The sequence below is a fragment of the Anoplopoma fimbria genome, chromosome 7, assembly GCF_027596085.1.
Source record: "Anoplopoma fimbria isolate UVic2021 breed Golden Eagle Sablefish chromosome 7, Afim_UVic_2022, whole genome shotgun sequence".
Classification (NCBI taxonomy): Eukaryota; Metazoa; Chordata; class Actinopteri; order Perciformes; family Anoplopomatidae; genus Anoplopoma; species Anoplopoma fimbria.
This window is the reverse complement of record NC_072455.1, coordinates 1,713,571-1,741,496: the sequence shown is the minus strand read 5'-3', so window position 1 is coordinate 1,741,496 and position 27,926 is coordinate 1,713,571. Positions and strand designations below refer to the sequence as shown.

General features: G+C 37.1%; 1 protein-coding gene across 1 annotated transcript; it reads right to left on the bottom strand.

Annotated features, from left to right (window-relative positions):
- LOC129093413 (FH2 domain-containing protein 1-like) lies at positions 1 to 27,619 on the bottom strand. Its single transcript, XM_054601429.1, has 15 exons — positions 27,534 to 27,619; positions 12,817 to 13,257; positions 11,968 to 12,126; positions 11,787 to 11,848; positions 9,343 to 9,445; positions 9,084 to 9,169; positions 7,991 to 8,091; positions 7,245 to 7,315; positions 6,068 to 6,175; positions 5,698 to 5,768; positions 5,469 to 5,586; positions 5,222 to 5,386; positions 3,934 to 4,029; positions 2,608 to 3,850; positions 1 to 2,573 (listed from the first exon to the last, which is right to left on the bottom strand). The coding sequence occupies exons 2-15, from the start codon at positions 13,087 to 13,089 to the stop codon at positions 1,666 to 1,668; spliced, it is 3,564 nt and encodes a 1,187-aa protein (XP_054457404.1). The 5' UTR covers positions 13,090 to 13,257; positions 27,534 to 27,619; the 3' UTR covers positions 1 to 1,665.
- Between the last annotated feature and the right edge of the window lie 307 nt (positions 27,620 to 27,926).

Sequence of the window (27,926 nt, the reverse complement as noted above, 5' to 3'; positions counted from 1 at the left end):
TTGAATCCAGGTGTTAAATATCATTTCTTGTGACAGAAACATGCAGCAGAATAATAAATAAAAACCTCTGATGAACAGAGACAAAGCGTGTTGGAGGAATAATGTTTTTTTAATTAGTAGACAGTATATATTTAAACATATATCAAATATTGACTTCATACGTACATAAATACATAAACATACAAATATCTTCATATAAACAAACTTGGCACTGCAGACTCTGAATCAGAGATGCTTTAAAAAAAATCTCCTCGTCTTTAAACCTCATGATTCTCTTCTGTGATTTATCTATTTATTCTTTATTTAAATACAATAATATCATTTCTATTTTAATCAGGCCACATGTACAGAGATTCCTCAGCTTGGTTAGCTAAAGTTAAAGGTGCAAAATCAAAATTTAAGACATAAAATTAAATAGAAAATTAAATCAGGAGGAGATTCAGTCAATCATTATTGTTTTTTAATAACAATCTTGTTACACATTTATTTCTTTCCTTCATCTTTTTTGATGCTTCATTTTTTTGTTAATGCAAAATATTTGTCTTGATAAACAAAATTCATGCAGCGTTATTTGGGAGTCAATGCATTTATTCTAATAACAGGAGGCTTGGTGAACTTTTAAAAGTTAAATAATGTATAAATAGTAATGAAGCTGACATCTTGGTGGAGTTAAACACATTATTTCAGTCAGAAGCTTTTCTTTTCTGTTCTTGGTGAATTTTAACAAATGGAGCCACGACAATGAAGCTTTGCGGCTATAAAAGTAAGAATTTATGTTAATTTTGCCTCCAGAACGACAAATTTGTTTATTCGAGTTATTGTTTCAGCACTAAAACGTTGGAGTCTGTTTTTTGTGTCGATGCTAAAACATCCCTCATCCTTTAAAGGGATAGTTGAGATGTTTGAAGTGTGTTTTGTAGAGTTGATTCTCCATATTTACAATATTTTCACAGCTTTACTTTGATGTTCTGCAAAGCGGATCTGAAGCTGTTATCTATGAGCTCTCTCCCACCAGACTCCATTGACAAAAACAGTCATCTAACCTCTCAGAACACAGGAGTTCTGTTCTACCGCTGCCTCGGATCTTTTAGTTACTACTCAACTACCTGTGTTGTTGTGTGACTTTGGTGAATCTTAACTAACCCTTTTTAAACACCAAAGTCACACAATAACACCAACAAAGTAAGCGATCCATGCAGCGGTAGAACCAGCAACTCCTGTGGTCTGAGAGGTTAAATTGCTGTTTTCGTTAATGGAGTCTGGTGGGTTTGAAAAGAGCAAAGATAACAGATTAAGTTCCCCGTCAGATGGTAAAGTGGTGAAAATAATCTAAATATAGCAAACACTTAAACTTATATTGATTATTTGATTGACACTTTCCCTTTAAAGTGGACATAATGTAGTGCTTTAGAATGGAATGCGTCCTTTTACCACCAGCATGAGAGGAGACAAATTAATGTTGGTACCAAGACTCTCAACCTTAGTCTCTGTGCTTTATATTGGACCTTAACCTCCAGCAGACCTTGAGATTTTTGCTTTTCCTTCCTTCCTGCATAAATATGAGTCTATTCTTCATATTGGAATGTATCCTTTACCTCCAGTAAAGGAGGAAAGAGTAGGAGCCACTTAGCCTTGGTGTTGGAATGCAGCCTCAGACTCCTCCTGTTATCTCCAGCTCGGCCTGGAGGACTTGCCCGAGTCTCTGGAGTGGGCGGACTTGTCGGAGAAGGTGCCGCTGTCGTTCCGCCGGTGGCCTTTAGGGGGAGCCAGAGGGTCGTTGAGCGGCGAGCGAGGAGGAGCCCTGATGCTCTGAGACCTCCTCAGGGCGGAGGAGGTGGAGGAGGAGGAGGAGGTGGAGGAGGGTTTGAGGGGGTCGGAGACTCTCAGCGAGCCGGTTCTGGTGAAAGGCGAGGTGGAGCCGGATGGAGCGACGTAGGAGGAGGAGGTGGTGGTGGTGGTGTGGACGGAGGATTTAAGGGAGGAGACTGAGCCAGTGTGGGGTGAATGAGGAGGAGGAGGAGTTAGCGGGGTTTGGCCCCGTCTGAAAGAAGAGGAGGCGGTGCTTCGGGCGAAACTAGGAAGCGGCGATGACGAAGGAGTTCCGGCTCGGTGCAAAGGAGTAACAGGAGCACTGATGCTGCCTCCTTCTCCACCTCCTTGTGAAAGCGACCTCAGCGTGGAGCGACACATCTTCTCCTCCGGCGGCGGTTTGGGTTTTACCGCTACGGGCTTTCGGACCGACGGCCTCCTTTGAACTTCCTGGTTCGGCTTTCGAGTATCCGAAACCTTTGGGTCAGGCGTTTTGTGGACGCTGGAGCGGCGGGATGACGGCGCGGTCGCTGGTCCATCTCCTCGTCGAAAGGAGGTGGTGTCGAGGTTGGAGGTTGTCGCCACGGCAACGGAGGAGCCTCGCTGGCGGCCGGGAGGCTTGTCGGGATGTTTGCCGGGAGTTGGAGCGCCTCGGATGGTCCTGGAGATCGGAACGATGCGCCTCATGCTCTGGTTCTCGCTGTTTGTGAGCGTGCGGATCGCTTTGGTCTTGTTGGCGGCGGATGCGGCGGCGGATGCGGCGGCGGATGCGGCGGCGGATGCGGTGGATGCGGATGGGTTTCGTCCTGGCGGGTCTGCTTTTAGAGGTAGGGAGGTTCTTGGTGGACGACTTAGACGAACTTGCCGATTCTGCCTTTCCTTTAGTGGAAGAATCTCCGTCTGTTCGACAGGAAGCAGTTTTGTTTCCACTCTTCTCTCCTTTTGGGACGATCTCCACACCTCTCTTCTCATTGGTCGAGCCCTCTCCTTTTGCCCTCTGATTGGCTCTTTCTTTACCAACCCCAGCACCGACAGCAGGCGCCCCTTTGGCTGCCGTCGGCCGCCACATCGGAGAAGAGTTGGGATGCGACGGATCGTCCCGGCGGGGGACAGGCACCGGTTGGCTGCTGATTGGTTCAGGCACTGGCTTCTCATTGGCCGGTTGAGGTTCTGAAGGCGTTTGGCGATTGGCCGAAGCAGAGGAAGCTCGCCGGCTCCTTTCTTGATCGACATCCTGCTCGGTTTTCGTGCAGGCATCATCGGCGGAGTTTGCGAGCTCGCCGGCGGCCTCGCAAACACCCGTCACGCACCAAACCACCACCTCTTCCTCTCCTCTTTCCTCCTCTTCCTCTTTTTCTTCTGCGTTCCCAATCTGAGCGTTATCCAGCGCCGTCATGTCTCTGTTGCTACCGTCGACATCGAAAACCTTCAGCTCCGGCACCAAAATGCATTTCTCCGCAACCACCAACATGTTTCCTGCGTCCCGTCCACGAAAATCCTGATCAGCTTTGTTCATATTGGCGAGATCGGACTTCGAACCAGATCGAGGGTCCGAAAGCGCCTCAACGGCGAGTCGATCTTTTCCGTTGTTGTTGTTGTGGTCGGACAGCTGGTTGGAATCAGAGGTAGTTTGGACCGTATCCGTGTCGTTGCTGAGGTAAGTGGCGGTTGTTTGGTTTGAGGACGGGGATCGCGGCGCCAACTGCGGTCGAGTCCTAGCGGAAACTCCCGGACTCCTAACTTCCGTAGAGTCCGATAGAAAAGTCGTCCTCGCCTCTTTGGGCTCAGAGGTCGTCGACCCCAGGAGCGCACTGAGTTCACGGTCGCCGGTGACAAACAGCGAGCTGGACGGCGACTTCCTGGAGCGCCGCAAACTCCCTGAACGTCTCCCTCCTGGTGGATTGTGGGAGTTGTTGAAGAGCGAACGCTGGCCGAACTTCGGAGAGAGGAGCTCCATCAGCAGACGGGCGTCGTCGTTCATCGTCACGGCGACTGACATGTCTGTCTCACTGCGGCAGCGCAACCTGAACGCTCCGTCGACCTGCGGATACAAAAACACTCGTCACTCTTCAGGCTGTTTTTTTGTTTGTGTGTTTGTGTTTATCTGAGAGTTTGACCTCTCACCTCCTCACTGCCGGCCCACGAGTGACGCTTCTGCTCCTCCAGCTGCTGTAACCGACGGCAACGGGCCGCCTCCTTCGCCTCCCGCTCCGTGTTCTCCTTCAGAGAGAAATGGATTTATGTCATTTTTCTAAACTAGAATCTGTTTATTTGAACAGCAGGTGGCAGCAGAGGTCAACTATCTATACAAAGTGTTTTGAAATATGAAAATGACACGACTCCAGGGATGACAACTGCAACATTTAATGTACTTAAATACAATTTCTTTTCTACTCAACAACAATTTATCTGACAGCTTTAGTTAATTTCCAGGCTTTAGGGTCAGGGGTTATTTTAACAGAGTATTTACTGTGTGGTATTTAGTACTTTTACTGTTATAGAGTTTTATTTTACTGTGTGGTATGAGTACTTTAATATAGCTGTGGTATTTCTACTTTTACTCTAACAGAGTATTTTTTACTGTGCGATATAAATACTTTATCTAACAGAGTTTCTTTGCTGTTTGGTATTAGTACTTTTACTGTAACAGAGTATTTTAACTGTGTGTATATTAGTACTTTTTACTGTGCAGCACTTGTACCTTTATTGTAACAAAGTTTTTTTACTGTGTGATATTAGTATCTTTGCTGTAACAGAGTATTTTTACTGTGTGGTATTTGTACTTTTACTTCCCCAAAGTATCTGAATTCTTCCTCCACAACTTCCATATAAATATGACATCAACATACTTTATCTGTCAGCTTCTCGTGTACATTCTTGTCGTTGTTGTAGTAGTTTTTTATTGTTTATGTTCTGTGTGTATAGGGAATATTTTACATGATTTTTATTCAATTAAAAAAATAAATCTTATTGATTTTTTTATTTTCTTGTATGTCCAAAGTTTCTTTTTTCTTTTAACAGTATTTTTGTGTAATTTTTTATAATATTTTCTTTCTTTTCTTTTTTTCTTTCTTTCTTTATTTAGTTTGTGTGGGGGGTGTGGGGCTATTTACATTCTTTTTATATATTTTTTTTGTATTTCATATCATTGCAGTTTATGTTGTTGTTGTTGTTGTAGTTTATGTTGTTGTTGTAGTTTATGTTGTTGTTGTTGTTGTAGTTTATGTTGTTGTGGTTGTTGTTGTTGTTGTTGTTGTTGTGTTGTTGTTGTTGTGGTTTTGTTGTTGTAGTTTATGTTGTTGTTGTGGTTGTGTTGTTGTTGTTGTTGTTGTAGTTTATGTTGTTGTTGTTGTTGTTGTTGTGTTTGTGGTTGTTGTTGTTGTTGTTGTTGTGGTTGTTGTGGTGGTCTCACCTTGGCGGCGGCGGTGAACCTGCAGCAGAAGGTGTTGAAGATGCTGAAGCAGTCGTCCAGTCTGAACGTCTCTCTGTCTTCACAGAAGAAGTCGATCAGTTCGCTGCCTTCGTTCTTCAGCTGCTGACGGCCGACACGCAGCGAGCAGAGAGACGAGGTCGCCGACTGAGAAAACACACAAACACAGGCGTGAAAACACAGTACTACACGTAAAGTACTAACTGAGTGCAGTATGTGTTAGTTGTACCTGCAGGAAGTTGTCGAGTTGCTGCAGCAGCTCCGAGTCTCTCCGGATGTTTTCCTCTATTGAGCCCGTTCGAGACGTCTGCCACTGAAGCTCAGCATCCAGCGTTTCCAAGGAGATCCTACAAAATATATATATCATTTATGTACTAAATCTCCTCCTGGAAGGGACGTTAAACTGATGGCTGATGGGAAACGTAGTGTTTAATGTGTGAATAATGTGAATGTCTGACCTGGAGGCCGGCTGGACGTGATTCAACTTCTGAGGAAACTCCAACAGCTTGGTGTCTTTTTTCTGGGCTTCCTGAAGGAGAAAGAAAGATTTAGTACAACATGAGAAGACCTCATCAACTCTAAACTTAAACTTAATCACCGTAACACAGGTTTTAAATCATAACAAACTCTCAAAATGTCCTCTCTATAAAGATCAAGTTGATCCTCACAAAGATAGAGATGTTATCCTCTGTCTCCTGCACAGAAACTACAAATTAGCTCGAAGCTAACTCTGCTACATATAAGAAAATGTGCACTTTTCATGGCAAATAAATACATTAAATAAATGTAATTAAATAAAAGTACAACACACATATACAGGTTACTGACCAGAGCGACAAAGTGCAGCAGGTTCATTCCCGGTTTGTTGGCCTTGGTGTCGGCCAGAGACAGAAGGGACGACAGCTTGAAACCCGCCGCGTTTCCTGCATAACCTCCCTGTTACACACACACAAACACAAACACACAAACACAAAACACACACACACAAAACACACACACAAAAAACACCCACACAGAACAACACAGTTATTAGACACAAACACTTCACGCTGCATTAAAAGGCTTGAGAGTCTGTGATTAATAATCCAATAATGGAAAGCAACTAAGAACATTTACTCAAGTACATTTCTAACTTACTGTTATTTCACTTGAGTGCTTCCATTTTTGTTACTTTATACTTCAAATCAAAGTAAAACATTGTACTACATATATTTAACAACTAGTTAATAGTCTGTATGGTACTGACTTTTAACATTTCTTCCTGGAAAGTCAGTCAAAAGGACAACAAAGAGACACAAAAACACAACAAAGAGGCAGAAGACGAATACAAAGAAACATAACATTGACAGAAAAGGATGCAAAACAAAAAATACATGAAAAATTACTACATAATACAGCAACACAGAGATGAAAAACAACCAAAAAATGACAAAAAACACAGCAAAGAGACACATAACAGCCACGAAGAAACATAAAATAACCAGAAAAAGATGCGAAACAATTACAAAGGAACACAAAAGGACACAAAAGGAACACAAAAGGACTACAAAGGATGCAAGACAAAAGAAAAGAGACAGAAAACAACCACAAAGAGACAAAATCACCAGAGAGCGATGCAAAACAACGCAAGACAACCACAGATATATCAAACTACTACAAAAAGAACTACAAAAATCATACAAAACAACCACAATGAGTGACAAAATAACCTCAAAAACAAGCAGAATGACTAAGTAGAAACACAATATAACTAGAAAGAGATGCAAGACAACCACGGATACATCATAACACCCCAGAAAATGACTACAAATGATAAAAAAAACAGCCTCAATGGACTACAACTACTAAAAAAATACATTAAAAAGACAATAAATTACTACAAATGATACAAAACAACCTCAATCACACGCATGACTCCAGACAGCACACCTCTGAACCCTCCCTTTACCTCCACTCCCCTCCTCCACTCTTTGTTCCTGTTATAATTATTCATGAATCCACTCACGGCGTTGAGGATGTTTCCGGCCTGCAGCACCAGGTGGAGAACAGCATGAAGCTCCTCACAACACATCAGCTCTGCAGGAGAAACAAGTCTTTATTCACCTCAACACAAACAAACAAACAAAATCATCATGTGGAGAAAAAAAGAAGATTAAAGACGAGACAGAATAAAAAACATCTTCACACAAAATTAAGAAAAAACACCTCATAATCCTGAAACCTGTTTTCTCACCTTAGTGTGTGAGGTTACGGACTGTTCAGACTGTTATCAAGTTCACACACACGCTGCTAAAAATAGTCAAAGTGTGAGTTTGATTTATGAAGCTGGAGTCTCACTTTGCATGAAGCAGAAAGAATATATAGACAAAACTACAAACTCTGAATTACATTTTATTTAAATAATATGTCTATTTTATATTTTTATAATTCTTATTTCTTATATTTTATTAAAGAAATGCCCCCAAAAAATGTTTAAAGTGGAAACAATTGACAAACTTACAAATTCTGAATTAAATGTTTTTAAAGAATAAGTTTATTATATATTTTTATAAATATTATTTCTCATATTTTATTTAAAAAATGCCCCAAAAAACGCTTTAAAGTGGAAAAAAAGAAAAATAAACAGATGTAGAGATAAAGAAGACAGACAGACAGGAAGTAGATTTTGTGTTTATAGAATAAGAAACATAATAAAGTTAAAGTACGATGAGATAAATATAGAATATATCCTTTAATTTAAACATCTGGTACCTTTGGTGGCGGTTCGGAGGATGTTGATGTCTCGTTTTATGACCTCACACGCTCCAGGAAACTCCTCTTTCAGCAGCATCGACTCGATACGGACCGAGTAACTAAAAAAGACGTGAAATAATTATTAATTCATATTTAATATGAATGCAAGACAGTTTGAGCTCATAATGATGTGACATCAGGATGAATAAAAGACATTCTAATGCTGATTATTGTCTCTTTCTTCTCTCTTGTATTCAAATTAAAAAACTCCCATCAGCCTCTCTGTTTCACGACTCATTATTCTTTCACACCATCTGCTGTTAACAGAAACGCTGAGTTTGTTCTGTTTAAGAGTCTTTATTTGTTATTTGGAGCAGTATAAGAGATCCAGAGATCCACAAAAAAACGGCAATTTGAAAAAGAATCACAGCTCATATAAAGATATCAGTATAAGCTTTATATATCTGTATTTGTAATAAATATAAAATATAATACAATTATAAGATAATAAAAATAATGTGAAATAAAACGCTGATTTTTTTTAATAAAAAGACAAAAATTGCAATATATAATAATAAATCCCACCAAAAAGTTTTTTTTAAATTAAATAAAATCATGGAGAAAAAAATATATATGTATATAAAAAATATATAATAATAATAAATAATAAAAATATTCAAATAAAATTCTTATATTATATTATTAGAATGTAAAAGTACTAATACCTGTGTGGTATATGTACTTTTACTGTATCAGTATTTGTACTGTGTGTATTACTACATTTACTGTAACAGAGTATTTTTACAATAGTGGATTATTTTAATTTATAAAATAAAAAGACTAAAATGACAATATATAACAATAAACCGTTTAAAAAGCGTTTTTTAATTAAATAAAGATCATGTAGAATTCCCTCCATCAAAGACAAGAAATGATAAAGAAATCAAATAAAAGATAAAAAATAATATAGTAATATAATATTTAATAATAAAAATAAAAAATACAGAAAAATACTGTTAAAAAAAATAAAAGGAAACTTTGGACATACAAAATTTAAAATAAATAAAATAATAAAAAAGGTCAAAGGTCAACTCTGAGCTCCTCCTCTCACCTGGGGAGCTGGATCAGCAGGTAGACGAAGGAATCGGCCAATGAGAGCTTAGAGACGTCGCCGTGGTACGACTTCAGCTTCTTCACCTTCAGGAGAGGAAACACGTGAAGAAGATGAAGAAGAAGAAGAAGAAGAAGAAGAAGAAGAAGAAGAAGAAGAAGAAGAAGAAGAATGATGTGTGTGTGTGTGTGTGTGTGTGTGTGTGTGTGTGTGTGTGTGTGTGTGTGTGTGTGTGTGTGTGTGTGTGTGTGTGTGTTACCTCCTCCTTCTCCGGCAGCATCTTCAGCAGCTCTCTCAGAGGCTCCGCCCCGTACGCCTCGCTGTTGCCATGCCGAATATCATCTACTATCGTCTGATTGGACCTGAAAGAGGACGAGGAAGGATTATACATTTCACTATTAGAGAATAAACTTCATATATTTAGATAAATGTTATATTTATGTCTCCTTGTAATCATTTTATGTCTCCTTGTAGTTCTTTTATGTCTCCTTGTGGTTATTATATGTCTCCTTGTAGTTATTTTATGTCTCCTTGTAGTTATTTTATGTCTCCTTGTGGTTATTTATGTCTCCTTGTGGTTATTTTATGTCTCCTTGTAGTTATTTTATGTCTCCTTGTAGTTCTTTTATGCATCTCTTAGTGGTCATTTAAACTTCATATATTTTGATAATTCATTAATCTTTTTAAGTCATTTATTAATCAGAAATGTTTCATTTCGTCTCGTTTTATTACTTTGTAAAAGTAAAATATTTGTGTTTTGGACTGTTTTTAATAAGATGTAAATATATAAAGATATAATTTGGCTCTGGGAACTTGAGATTTAGGCGTTTTTTTACTTTCTTTTGAACATTTAATGTTTTAAAGGACTTTCAAGTCTTCTAAATATGGACAACTTGTGTTTTAAAGAGGATCTCTGAACAGTTTCCTGTAAATTAACATTTATGTGAATAAAACTAACACAGCATATGAAATGTTTTATCACCATGACAACACTGAGGACAGTGACGTTAGACTCACAGTTATATTTACATTTGTTTTTTAAAAACACTGCAGCACCGTGCGTCCCTCATGCCTCCATGTCGCTCAGTGTCTTCAACATCAACACATTCAGGACACTTTGTGACTCCGTCCGTGTCACCAAACCAAACATCTGACTTTAGAAATGTAAAAGAAATGTTCTACAGTGTTTGTTAAAGTTATTCATCAACATATATTTGTGTAATTTTTTTTTCTTCAAGTAGTTTTTTTCTTCAAGTAGTGGCTTTATTTTATGTCTTTGTGTCTCTTTTGGTCATTTTATGTGTCTCTTTGTAGTGGCTTTATGTCTCCTTGTAGTCGTATTATGTCTCCTTGTAGTCTTTTTATGTCTCCTTGTAGTCTTTTTATGTGTCCTTGTACTTGTATTATGTCTCTTTGTAGTCGTATCTTTTTGTCTCTGTGGTCCTTTTGAATCTTTTGTATCTCTCCTGGTCTTCTTGTGATTAATTGTTGAAGTTTTGATTTTCTTTTTATTTGTTTATAAAATATACATTTCTAAATATTAAACATAATATCATATTAAATGTTACATAGTTATTTCTTTCTATCAGTGACATTTAAAGAGGTTCAACCCAAGGGCCCGAGGGGTCACGGGGTCAGAGGGTGGGGGGGGGGTCACTAATGATCCGTGGACTTCCTCTGTGTTATTGGAAACAGTTGCATGTTAATGAGTCTCTGTCTGCGTTACTTCATAACACGCTGCCATCATCACCACATGTTTACCCACAACACCCGGGAGGAGGGCGGGGACACACATCACGCCATCACACACACACACACACACACACACACACACACACACACACACACACACACACACACACACACACACACACACACACACACACACACACCCTCTCTGTCCGCTGTTACCCCCGGGGTCACAGAGGAGATAATCAGTCTTCATGTAAAATTTCCATCTGGGAATCAAACCTGTGACCTTTATGCAGAAACCCAGCTTTCCTTTTCATTTCAGCAATTTTGAGGTACTTATACTTTTATACAATTATAGTATTTCTATTTCATGCTACATTACACTTCTTCTTCACTTTATTTAAGAGATAAATATTTTACTTATTACTCCACTTAGTTACTTTTCAGGTGAAGATTTTACATAAAAACACATAAAAAATGTTAACCTGTTATAGTTTCGACTTCTTACTAAAAAACATCATCTAGTTGCGTCTCCTCGTCACGTTTCAGATATCTGAAAAACATATTTTTCTCACATGGTTTCATAAAAATAACAGTTTGAGTCTCAAAGACGTAACATTATTCAACATTTCTCAAAAACAAAGCAGAGAAAAGTCAAACTAAAATAAATACAATTTTCTCAGGACCCCTCAGATTTATCTGGCGGCCCTTTGGAGGGGCCCGACCCTTAGGTTGGGAACCACTGGACTGAACTATATTACTGTAAATAGAGTCGTTAAAAGAAGCTCATACAATGCTTTTAAATTCAGGACTTTCTACTAGTAAAGAAGTATTTTTATAGTGTGGTACTTCTACATAAATAAAGGATCTTGAGTACAGTATTTAACTAGTACAGTACATGTACTTGTACACATGTGGTTTTCAGACATTTTGTTTCTTTTCTTGGGGGATTTTATGGAGTTCTGAACTCATTTATCTTCAGGTAACGAGGTGAACTCTGAATACATTTACCTCTTGAACTGTTTGAGGAAAATCCCGATGTTCATCCCTCGTTTAGAGTCCAGAATGGAAACCTGAGAGGGAGGTAAAGGTGAACAGGTGTCACTTTGAGCCCAGGTGGAAACTGTCCACACACACACCTTTAACACACACACACACACACACACACACACACACACACACACACACACACCTCCTCTTTGGCCTCCCTGAAGGAGCTCCTGGTCGTGCCTCCTCTTGTGGGCGTGGCCTTGGCGTTTGATTGACCAAACAGCTCCTCGATGGTCCGGACGTCTATCTGGTACTGCTGCTGCACCCGACCCAGAGTCCACATGTTGGCCCGCCCCTTCACCTGAGAAACACACACACACACACATATATTCATAAGTATCACGATAATATCATACCTTGACTTAAATATTATGATAATATCGTATTATGACATTAGTATCGCGATAATATGGTATCGTGACTGAAGTGTCTTTACAACATTGTGTCGTGACATAAGTATCACCATAACATCGTATCATGTATACATATATATACATAAGAGAAATTCAAATGAAACTAAAAACCACTAAATGATATAAAAGTGAAATTATACATCTTTCTGTATTAGATTAGAATGAAAAACAATGAAAATACAACAATAAAATGAACATTTAAACAGGAAATGGAAAGAAAACAGCTGTGAAACATCTGGTTTCTGGGTCCAGATGTGTGCCGAATTACTCAGCAGACCCAAGAGATTTTAGAATAAGTGTTTAGTCGTGGTCTACCAATGACTGAAATTTGCCCATGAGCAAGGCAGCGTAAAATATTCATTTCTTTGAATGGATATTGGTGAAGGATGACACATTCTTTCCACAAATACAAAAAAAGGGCAGCAGACAGGTAAAGACTACAATGTACACACACACACACACACACACACACACACACACACACACACACACACACACACACACACACACACACACACACACACACACACCTTCACAATGTAATAAAGATCCATTATGACGACCTGTGACCTCCTCACCTGATCCTCTGGTATCGTTTTCCAAAAGAAACTCCTCACCCTCCTCTTCTTCTTCAGGCCTTCTCCAGGGTCTCCCAGCAGAGGAGGAGGAGGTGGTGGAGGTGGAGGAGGTGGAGGAGGAGGTGGTGGAGGTGGTGGAGGTTGACAAAGTTTCGTCCTGTCACCTTCGATATCATTAAATCCTGACGTCTGCTCGGTGAAGGCCACGCCTCCCACCTGGAGGAAGAATCCCTCCCTCTCATTGGCCGGTGAGACGCTGCCCATCACGTGCATCCCCGCGGCCGATTGGACGGCAGCAAAAGGTGAGGAGGAGGGAGGTTTTCTGGGAGACGGGTGGGTCACCTTGGCGATGGGTGACCATGGCGACGATGGTGACGGCGGGTCATCGCTTTAGGGACATCGGAAGGTCATGAAGGGGTCAAAGGTCAGAAGAGGAGAGAGCTGGAGAGAAATTAAGAGAAAGTAAAGTGAGAAAAACGTTGTACTTTGTAGTAAAAGTACACAATTTTGGGATATATTCGGAGAGTCTGTATATTAACTATAAGGCTGCCAGTTAGCTTAGCTTAGCATAAAGACTGGAAACAGAGGGAAACAGCTAGCCTGGCTCTTTCAAAAGGTTAACAAAATTCACCTTCCAGCACCTCTAGAGCTCACTGATTAACAGTTTGTTTAATCCGAACATAAACGAAAGTGTTAAAGCAACGATTGTTTATTTAATGTGGAGTTATTTGCCCATAAATCTACAATAAAATGCAGATTTAATGTCATTTTTGGTTTTTAAAAATGGTGAAAATAGTGAGAAATGCCTTCATAATTAACCAGAGCCCAAATTCGGCATTGTTCATATTATTACAAATAAATTAAAATTATTAGCATCATTACTAAAAAAATGCTATTGTTGCTAATACCTTAATACTATTAGCATTTTTAATACATTAAAATTATTAACAATATTAAAAGGAAAGGCACTTTAACCATCAAAATAGTTGCCAATAAATCGACTAATTGATTAATGGAGTAATAATTTCAGCTGTTGAGTATTTTCTCTTTAACAAAACGTATTTAATTAACTCTTTGTATATTCTTTAATAAATTAATTTACGCACTAAAGCTGTCGGATACACTTAGTGAAGTAAAAAGTACAACATGTCTAATAAAGTAGCATGAACAGAAAAGACAAAGTACTTCAAATTTGTACTTAAGTATAGTATTTGAGTACATGTACTTTCTGGTGGTGTAATTTCAGCTGCTGCAGAAACAAAAACACAAAAAATAAAAACCAATAAAAGTGAATTTTTGGGTCTTATGGCTTCAGATAACATTCAGGAAGCGGATCATTTATTAAATTAATTCTAAAGCAGATTTAATTGATCGTATCGGAGGGAAATCTGTTCAGCTGGCAGAGATTAATGACTCGGAAAAATCCATGTGGCACACGACCACGTTAATAAATACTAAAGCTGTTTTTATTCCCAGTGTTCATTGTGTCGCTTTCAAACATGTGTTGTAATTAAAACTAATTAATAACTTTATGTCAAACATTTTCCTTTATGTCACGTAGGACACAAAGGTCAGTGTTTCTCCACCTGAAACCTGGTTTTGTTTGTTTTCTGTGAACGATCAAACACACTTCATTCCCACCTGCTCCACAAAAAACATCTGATGCTTTTATTGTGAAAGAATGAAGAACATAGAGGTTATTTGTATATCACCTCTCATACAAATGAAGTTCAAAGTGCTTTTCAAAGTAAAAAAAAAAGGCAAACTACAGCAACATAAAAGGGGAAATTAAGAGAAGAGCTAGAAACTGACTTAACACTAGAGAGACCACATATGAAAAATATAATAAGATACAAATAAATTACTTTATGGGGCATGTTAAACAAAATAAAAAGGCTAAAAACGGAAAACAACCATTTTAATTAATTAAACAATCAATGTTTTGTGCTGGAACAGAAACGTTGGGCCATTTGTCGTCTATTTAGAGAAGAAACAAACTGTTTAAATTTAGATTTTCTCTTTTTAAAACATCAGTATTTGTGTAATTTCTTAATTTAATTAAAAATAGTTTCAAAATGTCCCAATTTTGTTGAAGCGTTGTTCACTCAGCTAATGGTTATTAGCACGTTAGCGTCGTGATGGCGATGTCCAGATTGGAATATCTCAACAACTGTTTGATTGATTGGCATAAAATTTGGTACAAAGATTCATGTTCCCCAGAGGATGAATCGTACTGACTTTAGTGCCCCTTTGACCTTTTTCTCTGGCGCCACCATGAGGTTGACATAAATAATCATTAGTGAAATATCTCAACAACTACTGGATGGATTGGCATTAAATTCATCATTCCTGTTCCCCAGAGGATGGACCGTTAAAACTTTGATGATCTACTGACTCTTCCACCATGAGGTCAACATTTTCATGTGTCCAATACTTTGTTTATGATCAAATATCTGCAGAACTAACAACATTCCCATCAGCCTCAGCTGTACTTTGTGTTTACTGATAGTTAGCATGCTAACACGCTAAACTAAGATGGTGAACATGTCTCTTTTAATTGGTTATTAGTCACAATAATAAGAATATTTACAGTTTTGTTTCTACTTATAACTAATCTAAACTGCTGTGTTTACTCCACTGTACAGGAAAACCCCTTTGTACCAGGAAGTCCATATATGGCTTACATCACGTTTGGACTAAATTCCTGCACTGCTTAATTATTTAACACACACACACACACACACACACACACACACACACACACACACACACACACACACACACACACACACACACACACACACACACACACACACACACACACACACATTCCCCCGTGTGAAGTTCTGGAAACATGTCGATATAAATGTACACGTCCTGCTGATGAATTAAAGATGACTGTTGCGTAATCCTTCAAACTCCATTTAAAAATGTAGTGAATGTATGCTGCCTTGCTCATGGGCACAACTGAGTGATTCGTTGGTGATGACTCAACACTTATTTTAAATATTTCGGGTCTGCTGAGAAATTCGGCTCACATTTTGATCCAGAAACCAGCTGTTATATTAGTAGAATTTTGAGTTTGATAAGATTTATTCTTTGTTATTTTCTATTTTTACAAAGGTTTTTATGTTAATTTCCAGTGTAAATGTGGTTATTTTTCTAATGACTTCTGGACTTGGTTCTTGTTCTAATCTGTTTTAACCAAAAATCTTACTTTCATTGCATTTTTTTGAATTAGTTTGATTTAAATTATTATAAATATTGAACTATTTAAGACCTATTCAATTGTTTAAGTATTGTGTTTTTAAAGGTTGCATAGTCACATATATAAAGTTGGGCAGGTACAAAATACAATATATCTTGAATAAAGCTGCATTTATTAGCAGTTTAAATGTTTAGTCAATCAACTAAAATTGAATTAATAACAGTTTTGATAATTGATTAGTCATTTTAAAGCAGAAATGGGATCAATTCAAAGGGTTTAAGCTTCTGAAATGTGACTTTCTTATGTTTTTCTTCATCTTGTTTGATATGTAATTGGATATCTTTATATGTTTGAACAGTTAACACGACACATATATATTTTAAATAAGCATTTAGTAGGAAAAGGTTACGTTATTTGTGTTATAGTGACAACATATTGCGTTTGTTATGATTAATTCTCTTTGTGTTTCCATTTAAAGAACTATTATTTGGTGACTTTTGTTGAGCTGAATTTCCAAGAACATGTTAATACTTCAAAATAATATCTTTTATTTTTATTGGTTTGATAAATTAGCTAAAAAAAGATGATAAAACACTTAATTAACATAATTTGCAATGGAGTTTTGTGCCTCATGTGTGTGTGTGTGTGTTTGTGGTTTAGATGCCAGGGAGCAGGGCCGCCACTCACTACCGTGGCAACCGCTCAGCGTGCCACCGATCACCGTGGTTACAAACAATGGCGGTTTGTTTACTTGTCAGACGACAGCATCGGGGTCACGGTTTCTGTTTGATCTGTTTTCACTCTCATCCCTTTTCTACAGCTTGTTTTCTGGGTGTCCATTAAAAAAAAAAACATCATCGACGTCGTCCAATCACACGACTCGGAATGTATAAATAGAATGACCCGGTTCACACGGAGGGTTCTGATTGGGTGACGAGGTCGTTGGGTTGATGATGAGTCAGAGAGTGAACTGATGAATGAAAACTTTGTTATCAAAAGTATTGTAGTACTATTACCATTAGTATACGTACTACCTCTACCACTGGCAGTATTAGTACTCCTGCCACTAGTATTATTACGACAACTTCTAGTATTAAAACTATTTGTACTAGTGTGGCTTTAACTACTACTACTACTAGTATTACTACTACAACCACTACTTTTTGAACTTGTACTACTTCATCATCTACTACTACCAAAACTAGTAGTAGTAGTATTACTACTGCTCCTAGAAAAACTACTACTGCTGATATAACAAGTTCTAGTATTACTTTTGAATATTTGTAATGTTTTGTATGTGTTGGCTAATACTACTTCTACTACTACTACTACTACTACTACTACTACTACTACTACTACTACTATACGTCACTTCTATGAATATTACTATTACTAACTACTACCAAAACTATTTGTAGTATTCTGCTGCTGCTGCTATTGTTGTAGTAATACTACTGCTATTTATTCTATAATAAAGTACTAAAACAACTATTCTATGTAGTACTACTATTACTAATACTACCACTGGCATTAGTACTTCTCTGGCTACATTATTGTGACAGTTACTACTTTTAAAACTATCACGATTGCTACTAGTATTACTACAACTACTGTTTTACTACAACTAGTATTTCATGCACAGGAGCGGTTTTTCTGCAAGTACTTTTACTTTTTTAAATACTTGTAATAGTTGTTAACTTTTGTAGATTATTAAAGCGTGAGTTTTACTTGTAATGTAGTATTTTTACATGTTGTTAATGGTACTTTTATTTGAGTAAAGGATCAGAGTACTTCTTCATCACTGTGTATTTTTACATTGTTGCTACTCCTACTAATAAAAGAGTACTACTGGTATTACTACAACTACTGTACTAACACTACTAGTACATAAAATAAGATAAGATAAGATAAGATAATCCTTTATTAGTCCCGCAGCGGGGAAATGTGCAGGATTACAGCAGCATAGGGTAAAGTGCACACAAGAGACATAGTAGAAGAAAGTACTTTTACTTTTTATATACTTTTGAAATAGCAAATTTATCTTTAAATAGTAATAAACTTTGGTAGATTTTTAGAGCATGACGTTCACTTGTATTGTAGTATTTTTACAAGTTGTTAATGGTACTTTTACTTGAGTAAAAAAAGCAGAGTACTTCTACATCACTGTGTATTTTTACACTAAACTGTCTCTTCAGTTTAAATTGTCTCTCAGAGTTTTCACATCAGCTCCAGATGCTTTCACGACTCTCAGCTGACACCTTCGGGTGTCTGGGATTCTGATGCATGCTGGGAAATGTGCCGAGCCGCTGAAACGAACGCCTCTCTCTCTTTGTTGGTTTAGATTCTGAGTCGACCCAGTTCTGACGTTTCACACATTCAGCTTCTCTTCGCTCCACATTCCTTCAGTGACCCGAATACTGAGACCAGAGAGGAAGTATTTAGATCCATTACTGCAGTACAGTACTTATACTACACTGAAAAATACTATTACAGTAAAGGTACTGATGCTAGACTGTAAATTACTCTGTTAGTAAAAGTACTAACACCAAGCTGTAAAAATACTATTAAAGTAAAAGTACTAATACCACCCTTTAAAATAGTATGTAAGAGTAAAAGTAACAATACCACACTGCAAAAATACTATTACATTTAAAGTACTGATATCACATAAAAATATTATGTTAGCAAAAGCATAAATACCGAACTGTAAAAATACTATTACAATAAAAATGCTGATACTACACTGTAAAAATATTATTACACTAAAAGTACCAATACCACACTGCAAAAATAATATAACTTTTAAAGTCCTGAAACCACACTGTAAAAATACTCTGCTACAGTAAAAGTATTAATATATTTAAAGTACTTATACAACTATAAAAATACTCTGTCAGTAAAAGTACTAATATTAAACTGAAAAAAATATTCTGTTACAGTAAAAGTACTAATACCACACTGCAAAAACGTTATGTTACTGTAAAAGTATTAATACATTTAAAGTACTGCTATCACTGTAACAACTGGGAGGTGATATGGCGGTCACTGGTTGCCGTGGCAACGCTCACTGGAACTGTACTGGGAAGCCGACATGGCGAACAGTGAAAGTGTGTACATTAAAAACACACACAAACACACACACAAAAGTCACTGCGAACCTGTTTGAGAAATAGTACACTGACAAATATTTACACTACAAATTAATTTGACCTCTCCTCACACACACACACACACACACACACACACACACACACACACACACACACACACACACACACACACACACACACACACACACACACACACACACACACACACACACACACACACACACACACACACCTTTCCCTGAACAAACAATGTGACCTCAGGACTAAAGATGACTCATGCTACGAGTTATTATTATACGAGGGATGATTTCTCACCTGGAGGGGATTCTAAGAGGTTGTATAGCTGGTAAAAGTACTCAGAGTATTACAGTTAAAGTACTAATTATGAAGTAAAATATCTCCTGTGACTGATATATTAGTATAAGTTACATTATTAGATAGTTAATCCTGATGCAGTATTGTACCGTTATACCTGCTACAGGTGGAGATACTTTGAAATACTTTATAAACAGGTTGATAGTTTAGTCTGGGGGTTCACAATCTAGGGGTTGGGCCCCTCCAAAGGGTCACCGGATCAATCTGAGGGGTCGTGATGGGATTTATTGAAGAGAGAGAAGAAGAAACGTAATTCTGAAACACGAAGGTTTTTGGACTTTTCTCTAATCGTTACTGTTTTTTTGGGACAATATTGGACTTTATTGAGACTTTAAATGAAACCGTGTGAGAAGCTGACAGAATAAATGTCTCTTTATTGTATTTATAATATAATCTGTATAAATTTACAAACTAAACTATTGGTGGTTTTGGTATTTTCCTTCATTCTAAATCAACATTTGAATGCAACACTTGATCAGGCTGCACTAAAATCAATATAGAGCGTTGGAAAGTCGAAAAGTTCAAATGTATTAAAGAAAAAGAAAATTCAAAACATGTTTTTATCTCACGAAATATCCAGCTACAATCGATAATTGTTGGCGTTTAGCCTTTCAAACACAATGCTTTTTATTGCAGTCGAAAAACACAAAGGGGGCACAGTCTGTATTAACTGGGCGGTCTAGCAGCAATCTAACAGCACCATCATTTACATTTATATAACCACAGTAACATAAAATCAAATATTTCCACTTTTTTAGGGCTGACGACATCATAAAATATGACAACAGACATTTTAAGCTTTCAAAAAAACCTCAATAAAAGCTTTGAATGTAAAAAAAATATATAAATATAGCGGAAAAAGCTCTAAAAAAAAGAAGAACAGCAGTATTAATGATAATCTACAGCTCATAAAACTGCCAGTCATTTCCAGATGACTCAGCGGTCCTCAGGTGTGTCTCGGACACAGGTGAACCACCTCCAACACAAGCAAACGAGAACAAAGAGCTGCTGGTGGACTTTCACAGGACAAAACGTCTCCAGATACAACAGGGAGTGGACGGAGACGTTGTCCATTCTCTAAATGAAAAGTAGCCTTTAAATAAAAATCACCATCGCCATCGGTTCTCTGCTTCAGCTGTCAGTTATTTTAATGCCTTTTTCCAGCTGTCGTTTCAATTCTGAAGTTTCTCCAGTGAGTCGGCGGAAAAAAAACCAAACTGTCTCTGGCATTTTAATATGAAACTAATATGAAAGTTTTAAATCCACGATGGTGAGTCGGGGACAAAATAAGTGGTGGTTTGACAGACGAGACACTGAGGTCTAATCCACTGAGGTCGAGTTCAGATAGTTTCCAGACTGAGACGAAGGTTTTCTTCTGACCACTTTCTACCAATACAGTTTGAGTTTCTGCATGTTACACTCAATTATTTCCATGTGCATATTCCATATATATAAATATATAAGTTACTGTGTGGAAGTCTGGCGAAATACGTATGCAAAAACTTCAAAAGAACCAACAAACTCCCTGTTCATTAAATTGAAGACTCGATTGGTCGGCTTTAAAACATCTAATAGAGTTTAAAATCTATTTTAACATGAAAGTAGCCAAAGTTTGTTTTAAGTAAAAGAAAGTCAAATGTGATTAAGAATTCAAAAAATTGTTGTATTGCAGTAAAAGATATATTACTTACTGTCATGAGGACTTATATACAAAACACACTCAGTAAATATAAAGAAAGGTTTTTAAAATAATATATTGAACAAATATAAACGTGAATTATCAGAAAGCCACACTGGCATTAATGTAACCTTTTTACTTTACTTAAAAGAAAGTCCTCAAAGGGTTCTGGTACCAAATCACACTCTAAATCAAAGTTCCCTGAATATTTTTTTAGCCATAAATACCTGATTAATTCCTGATTTATCAGCTGGAGTTTGTTCTGAATTTTGGTGAATTATTCGACAATATTATCCAATTTCTTTCCATTTCTTTCCATTATTATAATGTGTGATTCTTAATGTACAAGGGGATGTATATGAGGCTTGAAATGCAACTTCCCTTTTATATGTTTTTATGTTATTTCTTTGGTTCTTAAGGCATTAAAATATTAAAGAATTTAGTTTTTCTGATGATTAAATCAAACAACAAATGAGTCACTCAGGAAAGTGTTAAAACAGCAAATGGAAAAGCAGCCGTTGCAGCACAGAAAACATATTATTATTAATATATCATCTTTTAAAGCAGAGGAACGTGTGATTAACATCCGACAGCATCGCGGTGACGCTGTTGGGTGAATTAGACCATCAGGGAGGAAACTGCTCCAGACAGCAACTCGTGAGTCACATCAGGCTTTAAATGTTTCTCCTCTCTCTCTCTTGTGATTTCTTCAGGTTTACAGATCGGCTGGTTTGTTGCTCAGCAGTCTGACGGATTATCTCCTCACAATTTCTCCAGCAGTGACAGATCTCCTAACGCCTCAGTTTGAGGATTACAGAAGTCGGTCAGCAGACGGAATATATGTGAGCTTCGGTTTTTAGATATCCAGAAAATCACTGAAAGCTGCACAAGAAACCATCCAGACGCCAATAGACAAATTAAAAACCAAACCAAGTTCAAGAACTTTTACGATCAAAGATAAGAAACCGTCCAAAGATGCATCCCATAAATAATCCAGACCTTCTCCACCAACGAAACAAACAAAGTAAACGTTAGAAATGACCTCTCCACAAATTGGCCAAGAAATTCTGGATCGTCTATCGGCAAGTAAGCTAGTCTATCCATTGATCCGATAACCGATCCAATGACCGATACGATAACCGATCCGCTACCTGATCAGCCCATCCTCCCCGATTGATAAAGATGAGAAAGAAGCCAGACAGTTCCTTTGTTAGATACTTCCATCATCTACTACGAAAAAAACTGTGCCTGAAAGCAATGATGGAACTATTTAATTACCATTGAGAGTTGCACATGTGCAGTACCGATCATGCAGGTTCTAGCGGAGAATGTAACGTTAGCTAGAGTTAGCATAATGTCAGCTATTTGTAAATATTTTACACCGCAAAAACCAACCAGTAGAAAGGCGATGAGTTTTTTAACGCACTGGTATCGGTCGGTACTCAGTATCGGCTGATACGCAAGTTCAGGTATAAGGAAGGATAAAATGCTATCGGAACATCTTTATGAGAAATTATTCAGAAACTACTTAAAATATTACAGAAACTATTCCAGTCCAATTGACCTAAAACCTCTCTAGAAAAAGAAACCAACAAAAAACATGAATGCAGCTTAGAAACAACTATAGAGGGAACAAATGACACATGAATTTTTGATGCAACAATCTACCCAGAAATAACCAGCAAATGTCCAAGAAACCATCCAAGAATTTACCCAATAATTATCTAAGAAAACATCTTATAAACTACAGAGATTTTACCAATGATTATCCTGTTCATATTATTATTATTATCCAACAAACAATTCAACAATCTACCTAGAAATAACCAATTTATATCCAAAAACCATCCACGAATGTAACCAATTACTAGCTAAGAAACCATCTTATAAACTACAGAGATTTGACCAATTATTATGCAAGAAACTACTTTACAATCTACCCAGAATTAACCAATAACTATCTAAGAACCGATCAAAGAATTTACCTGAAATTGACCAATTAATATCCAAGAAACCATCCAAGAATCTACCCAATAATTATCTAAGAAAACATCTTATAATCTACCAAAATGTATCAATTATTTTCCAACAAACAATTCAACAATCTACCTAGAAATAACCAATAAATGTACAAGAATTCATCCAGGAATCAACCCAATTACTATCTAAGAAACCGTTTTATAATCTAACAAGATTGTACCAATTATTATCCAAGAAACCACTGAACAATCTACCCAGAATTAACCAATAAATATTAAAGAAACCATCTAGGAATCTACCCAATAATTATCTAAGAACCCATCGAAGAATTTACCTAAAATTTACCAATCAATATCCAAGAAACCATCCAAGAATCTACCCAATAATTATCTAAGAAAACATTTTATAATCTACAAAAAATGTATCAATTATAATCCAACAAACAATTCAACAATCTACCTAGAAATAACCAAGAAAGTCCAAGAAACCATTCAACTTTTACCCAGAAATAAACAATAAATGTCCAAGAATTAATCCAGGAATCAACCCAATTATTATCCATGAAACCAATCAACAATCTACCAAGAATTAACCAATAACTATTAAAGAAACCATCTAGGAATCTACCAGAAATATACCAATTAATATCCAAGAAACCATCCAATAATCTATCCATAAATTACCAATAAATATCAACCAAACTATCCAAGGATCTACTAACAAATGATCCCTGAAACTATGTACAAACTATTTCCAAAAACAATTTCAAAGTTTATCCAGAAACCATCCAGAATCACATCACAGCAAAAACACAGAGTCTTCGTCACCATGGAAACCCAAATAAAACTCCTCAATGAAAAGAAGGCCTCTGTCTTATTTACCAGACAAACAATAGTAAACATGTGTCTGTGTGTGTTGTGATGGTGATTCGGGGGTGAAGTGAGGACCCCCCACATTGATGTGGCTCAGAATGTCTTTTTAAACAACATTAGCATGAAAAACACATCAGTTTTGGCCGAAACATTCTGGTCTCCGTTGTGCCAAATAAAGTCTTAAAAAGTAGAAAACCTTTTTTTTTTTAAATGTCTTTGAGAGACTGTTGGCTCCTCTTTTCAACAGAGGAAGTGTGATATTAAGTTTACTGCTGTGTTTTCATACTCTGGCCGAGCATCGCTGGTCTCTAAGGGTTACCATGGCGACAGAAAGCCGAAAGACAAGAGAGACGTTCACAAAACAGCGTCCTGTATCTAAAATGTCATCCCGCCGAAGCTCGTTCACCTCCAGCTCCAGGCGGGTCAGGGGGTCAGGCGGACCGCTGGACCCGATGAGGGAGCACCGAGGCCGGGAGGACCAACCGGAGACACAACCCCCCCACACACACACACACACACACCTGTTCATCTGCTGGTGGAAACCAAACCACACACACTGAATGGACTGTAAATCAATTAAATACAGCAAAACAAACATGAAGTCTGGTGGCAGGATGACGTGTTGTTGAACAGGAATCAAGAACAGGAAGTGACTCATCACAACAGTTTTACCTGTCGATCCCATGAGGCGGTAACGGTTGAATTTGGCAGCTACAACAATCAGGTCTGGTTTTATTGGTTGTAAATGTCCTGGAGGGGAAATTCCAACTTTCACTTCAAAAGATTCAGAGTCTTTCTAGTCGTGTCTTCTTCACTGATCTTTCCATACTTTTCCTACAAAGTACTCATCAAATGCATTATAAGTCATGCTAATTTAATTAACATAACAGGTGATGAGGCAGCTGTATCTACCTTTGTCTCCGTCATAATACAATGAAGTTTTAAAGGTTAAATCATCTTAAAATGTGAAAAGAAATTGTGCAATCTGTTGAAATTATCACAAAAACTCTCAAGACGAGACTTATTAAGTATTCCTGCACTTAAATTAAAGGTTTACAACTAACTAAACACAAGTTTATTTGAATTATTGACTTGTTAAAACAGAAGAATGTTTCAGGATTCCCTTCCAGGTTAGAGCTTCTAATTAAATACAGAATGACTGCAATAAAAGCTGACATTTTAATCAAAATAAAAGCATTTTGGTGGATTTCCTTTTTGCTGAATTCATCAGAAGACCATGATTAAAGAAAGGTCAAAGGTCAAGTTGCAGAAATGTGAATGACAGTGTGCCAGTAAAGCTTAAAGCTTAAATTAATAGATTTCTGAATGGAGTCTGGTGGAGATTGTCTTCCTTTCAAACAGGCAAAGAAAGAAGAAATGTAGTAAGAGAGGACACAAAAGTTGCAGGTTTAAAAACTTCAGCAGCTGACCTGACCCTTCTGAAGTGCTCTTGAGCAACACACACCTATCCTTCCATGTGACCTTAATGCAGGTGACCTTAATGAGTTTCTAGTGTTGGTTGTTTGAGTTGATGTTGACACGTCATGTGAGCTTCAACACCCAGAGGCCTGAAAACCTGCTAAATACTGATGATGAATCCTGAGCTTTTCTGTTCATTATAAACTGAATATAGTCGTTTTTTGTTTGTTTTTTTACTCCCGATTGGACATAAGCAGTTTAATTTGTGCTCTGGTAATATGTTATGTGCATGTATTAGTGTATTATAGTATATAGTGGCACTAACGTAGCTGCAGCGTCACAGGTTCAATGTTGATATTTCGGTTGTTTCTCTCAATCTACCCACTGAAATCTATGTTATAAAAGAAAAAAGGACAAAAACATCTTTAAAATAACAATTTTGATGATCGATTAATTGTTTTAGTAATTCTATAAACAAAAAATACAAGAATTCACCTGTTCCAGCTATTTAAATATAAATATTTCCAATTTTCATACTCTCACATGATAGTTAACTGAATATTTTAAGTATTGGGAACTTGTGAACGACATCTGTCACTATTAATTAGCAATAATAAGTTTGTTAATCAAGAAAATAACCAGTATTTCATTTGCAAGATCCAAAGCTGCATTACAAAGAAGATAGTAGAAGAAATAAATCACTTAACACTGTGAAGGTGTCAAACCACAAACGATTAAACGTCATAAAGTCTGAGTTATAATAAGAATAATAATTCAGGGATTAATAATACAGCAATAAATAACAGAAAAAGAAATATCAGCACTAGGAAGCACAAAAGACGTGTTACAAGTAATTAAAGATATTAAATAAATAAAGATAAAGCACCATTAAGTCAGTAAAAACTCATCACAGATAAAGTGAAAATCACTATTTGAGTATTTTAGAGGGTAAACACCAAAAACACAGTACAAATAAACTTGATCCTGAGTCTCTATTTGCTCACTGAACAAAATAAACTAGGAATATAATGATATATATATATATATATATATATATATATATATATATATATATATATATATATATATAATATCACAATCACACTGCAGGAAATACTATGAATACTGTCAGAATGCCTCAGGAGAGTAAACAACACAACAGCACCATATGTATATATATGCACCATATATATATTATCACAATCACACTGCAGGACCATATGTATTCTTTATAAAGCATTATGGAGCAAAAAAAATACACTCACTGTTCAGTTAAATAAACACAGCCGAATTGTTCTTTCTATTGTAAAACACAAAATAAACTAGGAATATAATGATATATATATATATATATATATATATATATATATATATCACAATCACACTGCAGGAAATACTATGAATACTGTCAGAATGCCTCAGGAGAGTAAACAACACAACAGCACCATATGTATATATATTATATATATAATATCACAATCACACTGCAGGACCATATGTATTCTTTATAAACCATATGTATTCTTTTATAGAGCAAAAAAAATACACTCACTGTTCAGTTAAATAAACACAGCCGAATTGTTCTTTCTATTGTAAAACACAAAATAAACTAGGAATATAATGATATATATATATATATATATATATCACACTCACACTGCAGGAAATGCTATGAATACTGTCAGAATGCCTCAGGATAGTAAACAACACAACAGCACCATATGTATATATATATGCACCATATATATATATATAATATCACAATCACAATCACACTGCAGGACCATATGTATTCTTTATAAAGCATTATAGAGCAAAAATAAATACACTCACTGTTCAGTTATATTACAGTATAAATAAACACAGCCGAATTGTTCTTTCTATTGTAAAACACAAAATAAACCACAACAACAACCTTATAGAGGCTGTTTTCAGACCTCATGACTACATAATGTGACCTGTGAATGGAGTCTGGTGGAGGTGAAGTGTCCCGTGTCTGCAGGCTTAAGTCAGATCACCTGAAGTCACTGGACTTACAGGTGAACCAGGCCACCAGGTGAGCAGTCTGGACTTACCCGGGAGAAGAGCTCTGGTCTCCGGACTCCTCTGAACCGGACCCCGGTAGAAAAGCTCCAGAGTGAAGATCAAAGGCTCAGAGCAGCGATACAATGTAGCGCTGAGAGAGAGAGAGGAGGGAGAGAGACATAGAGAGAGAGAGGAGAGAGAGAGGGAAGAGAGAGACATAGAGAGAGAGAGAGATGAGACATAATGAGAGAGAGATGGAGAGGAGGAGGGAGAGAGACATAGAGAGAGAGAGAACAGAGAGAGAGAGAGAGAGGAGAGGCTCCAGAGAGAGAGAGAGAGACATAGAGAGAGAGAGAGAGAGAGAGAGAGAGGAGGAGAGAGAGAGAGAGAGAGAGAGAGAGAGGAGAGAGAGAGACATAGAGAGAGACATAGAGAGAGAGAGA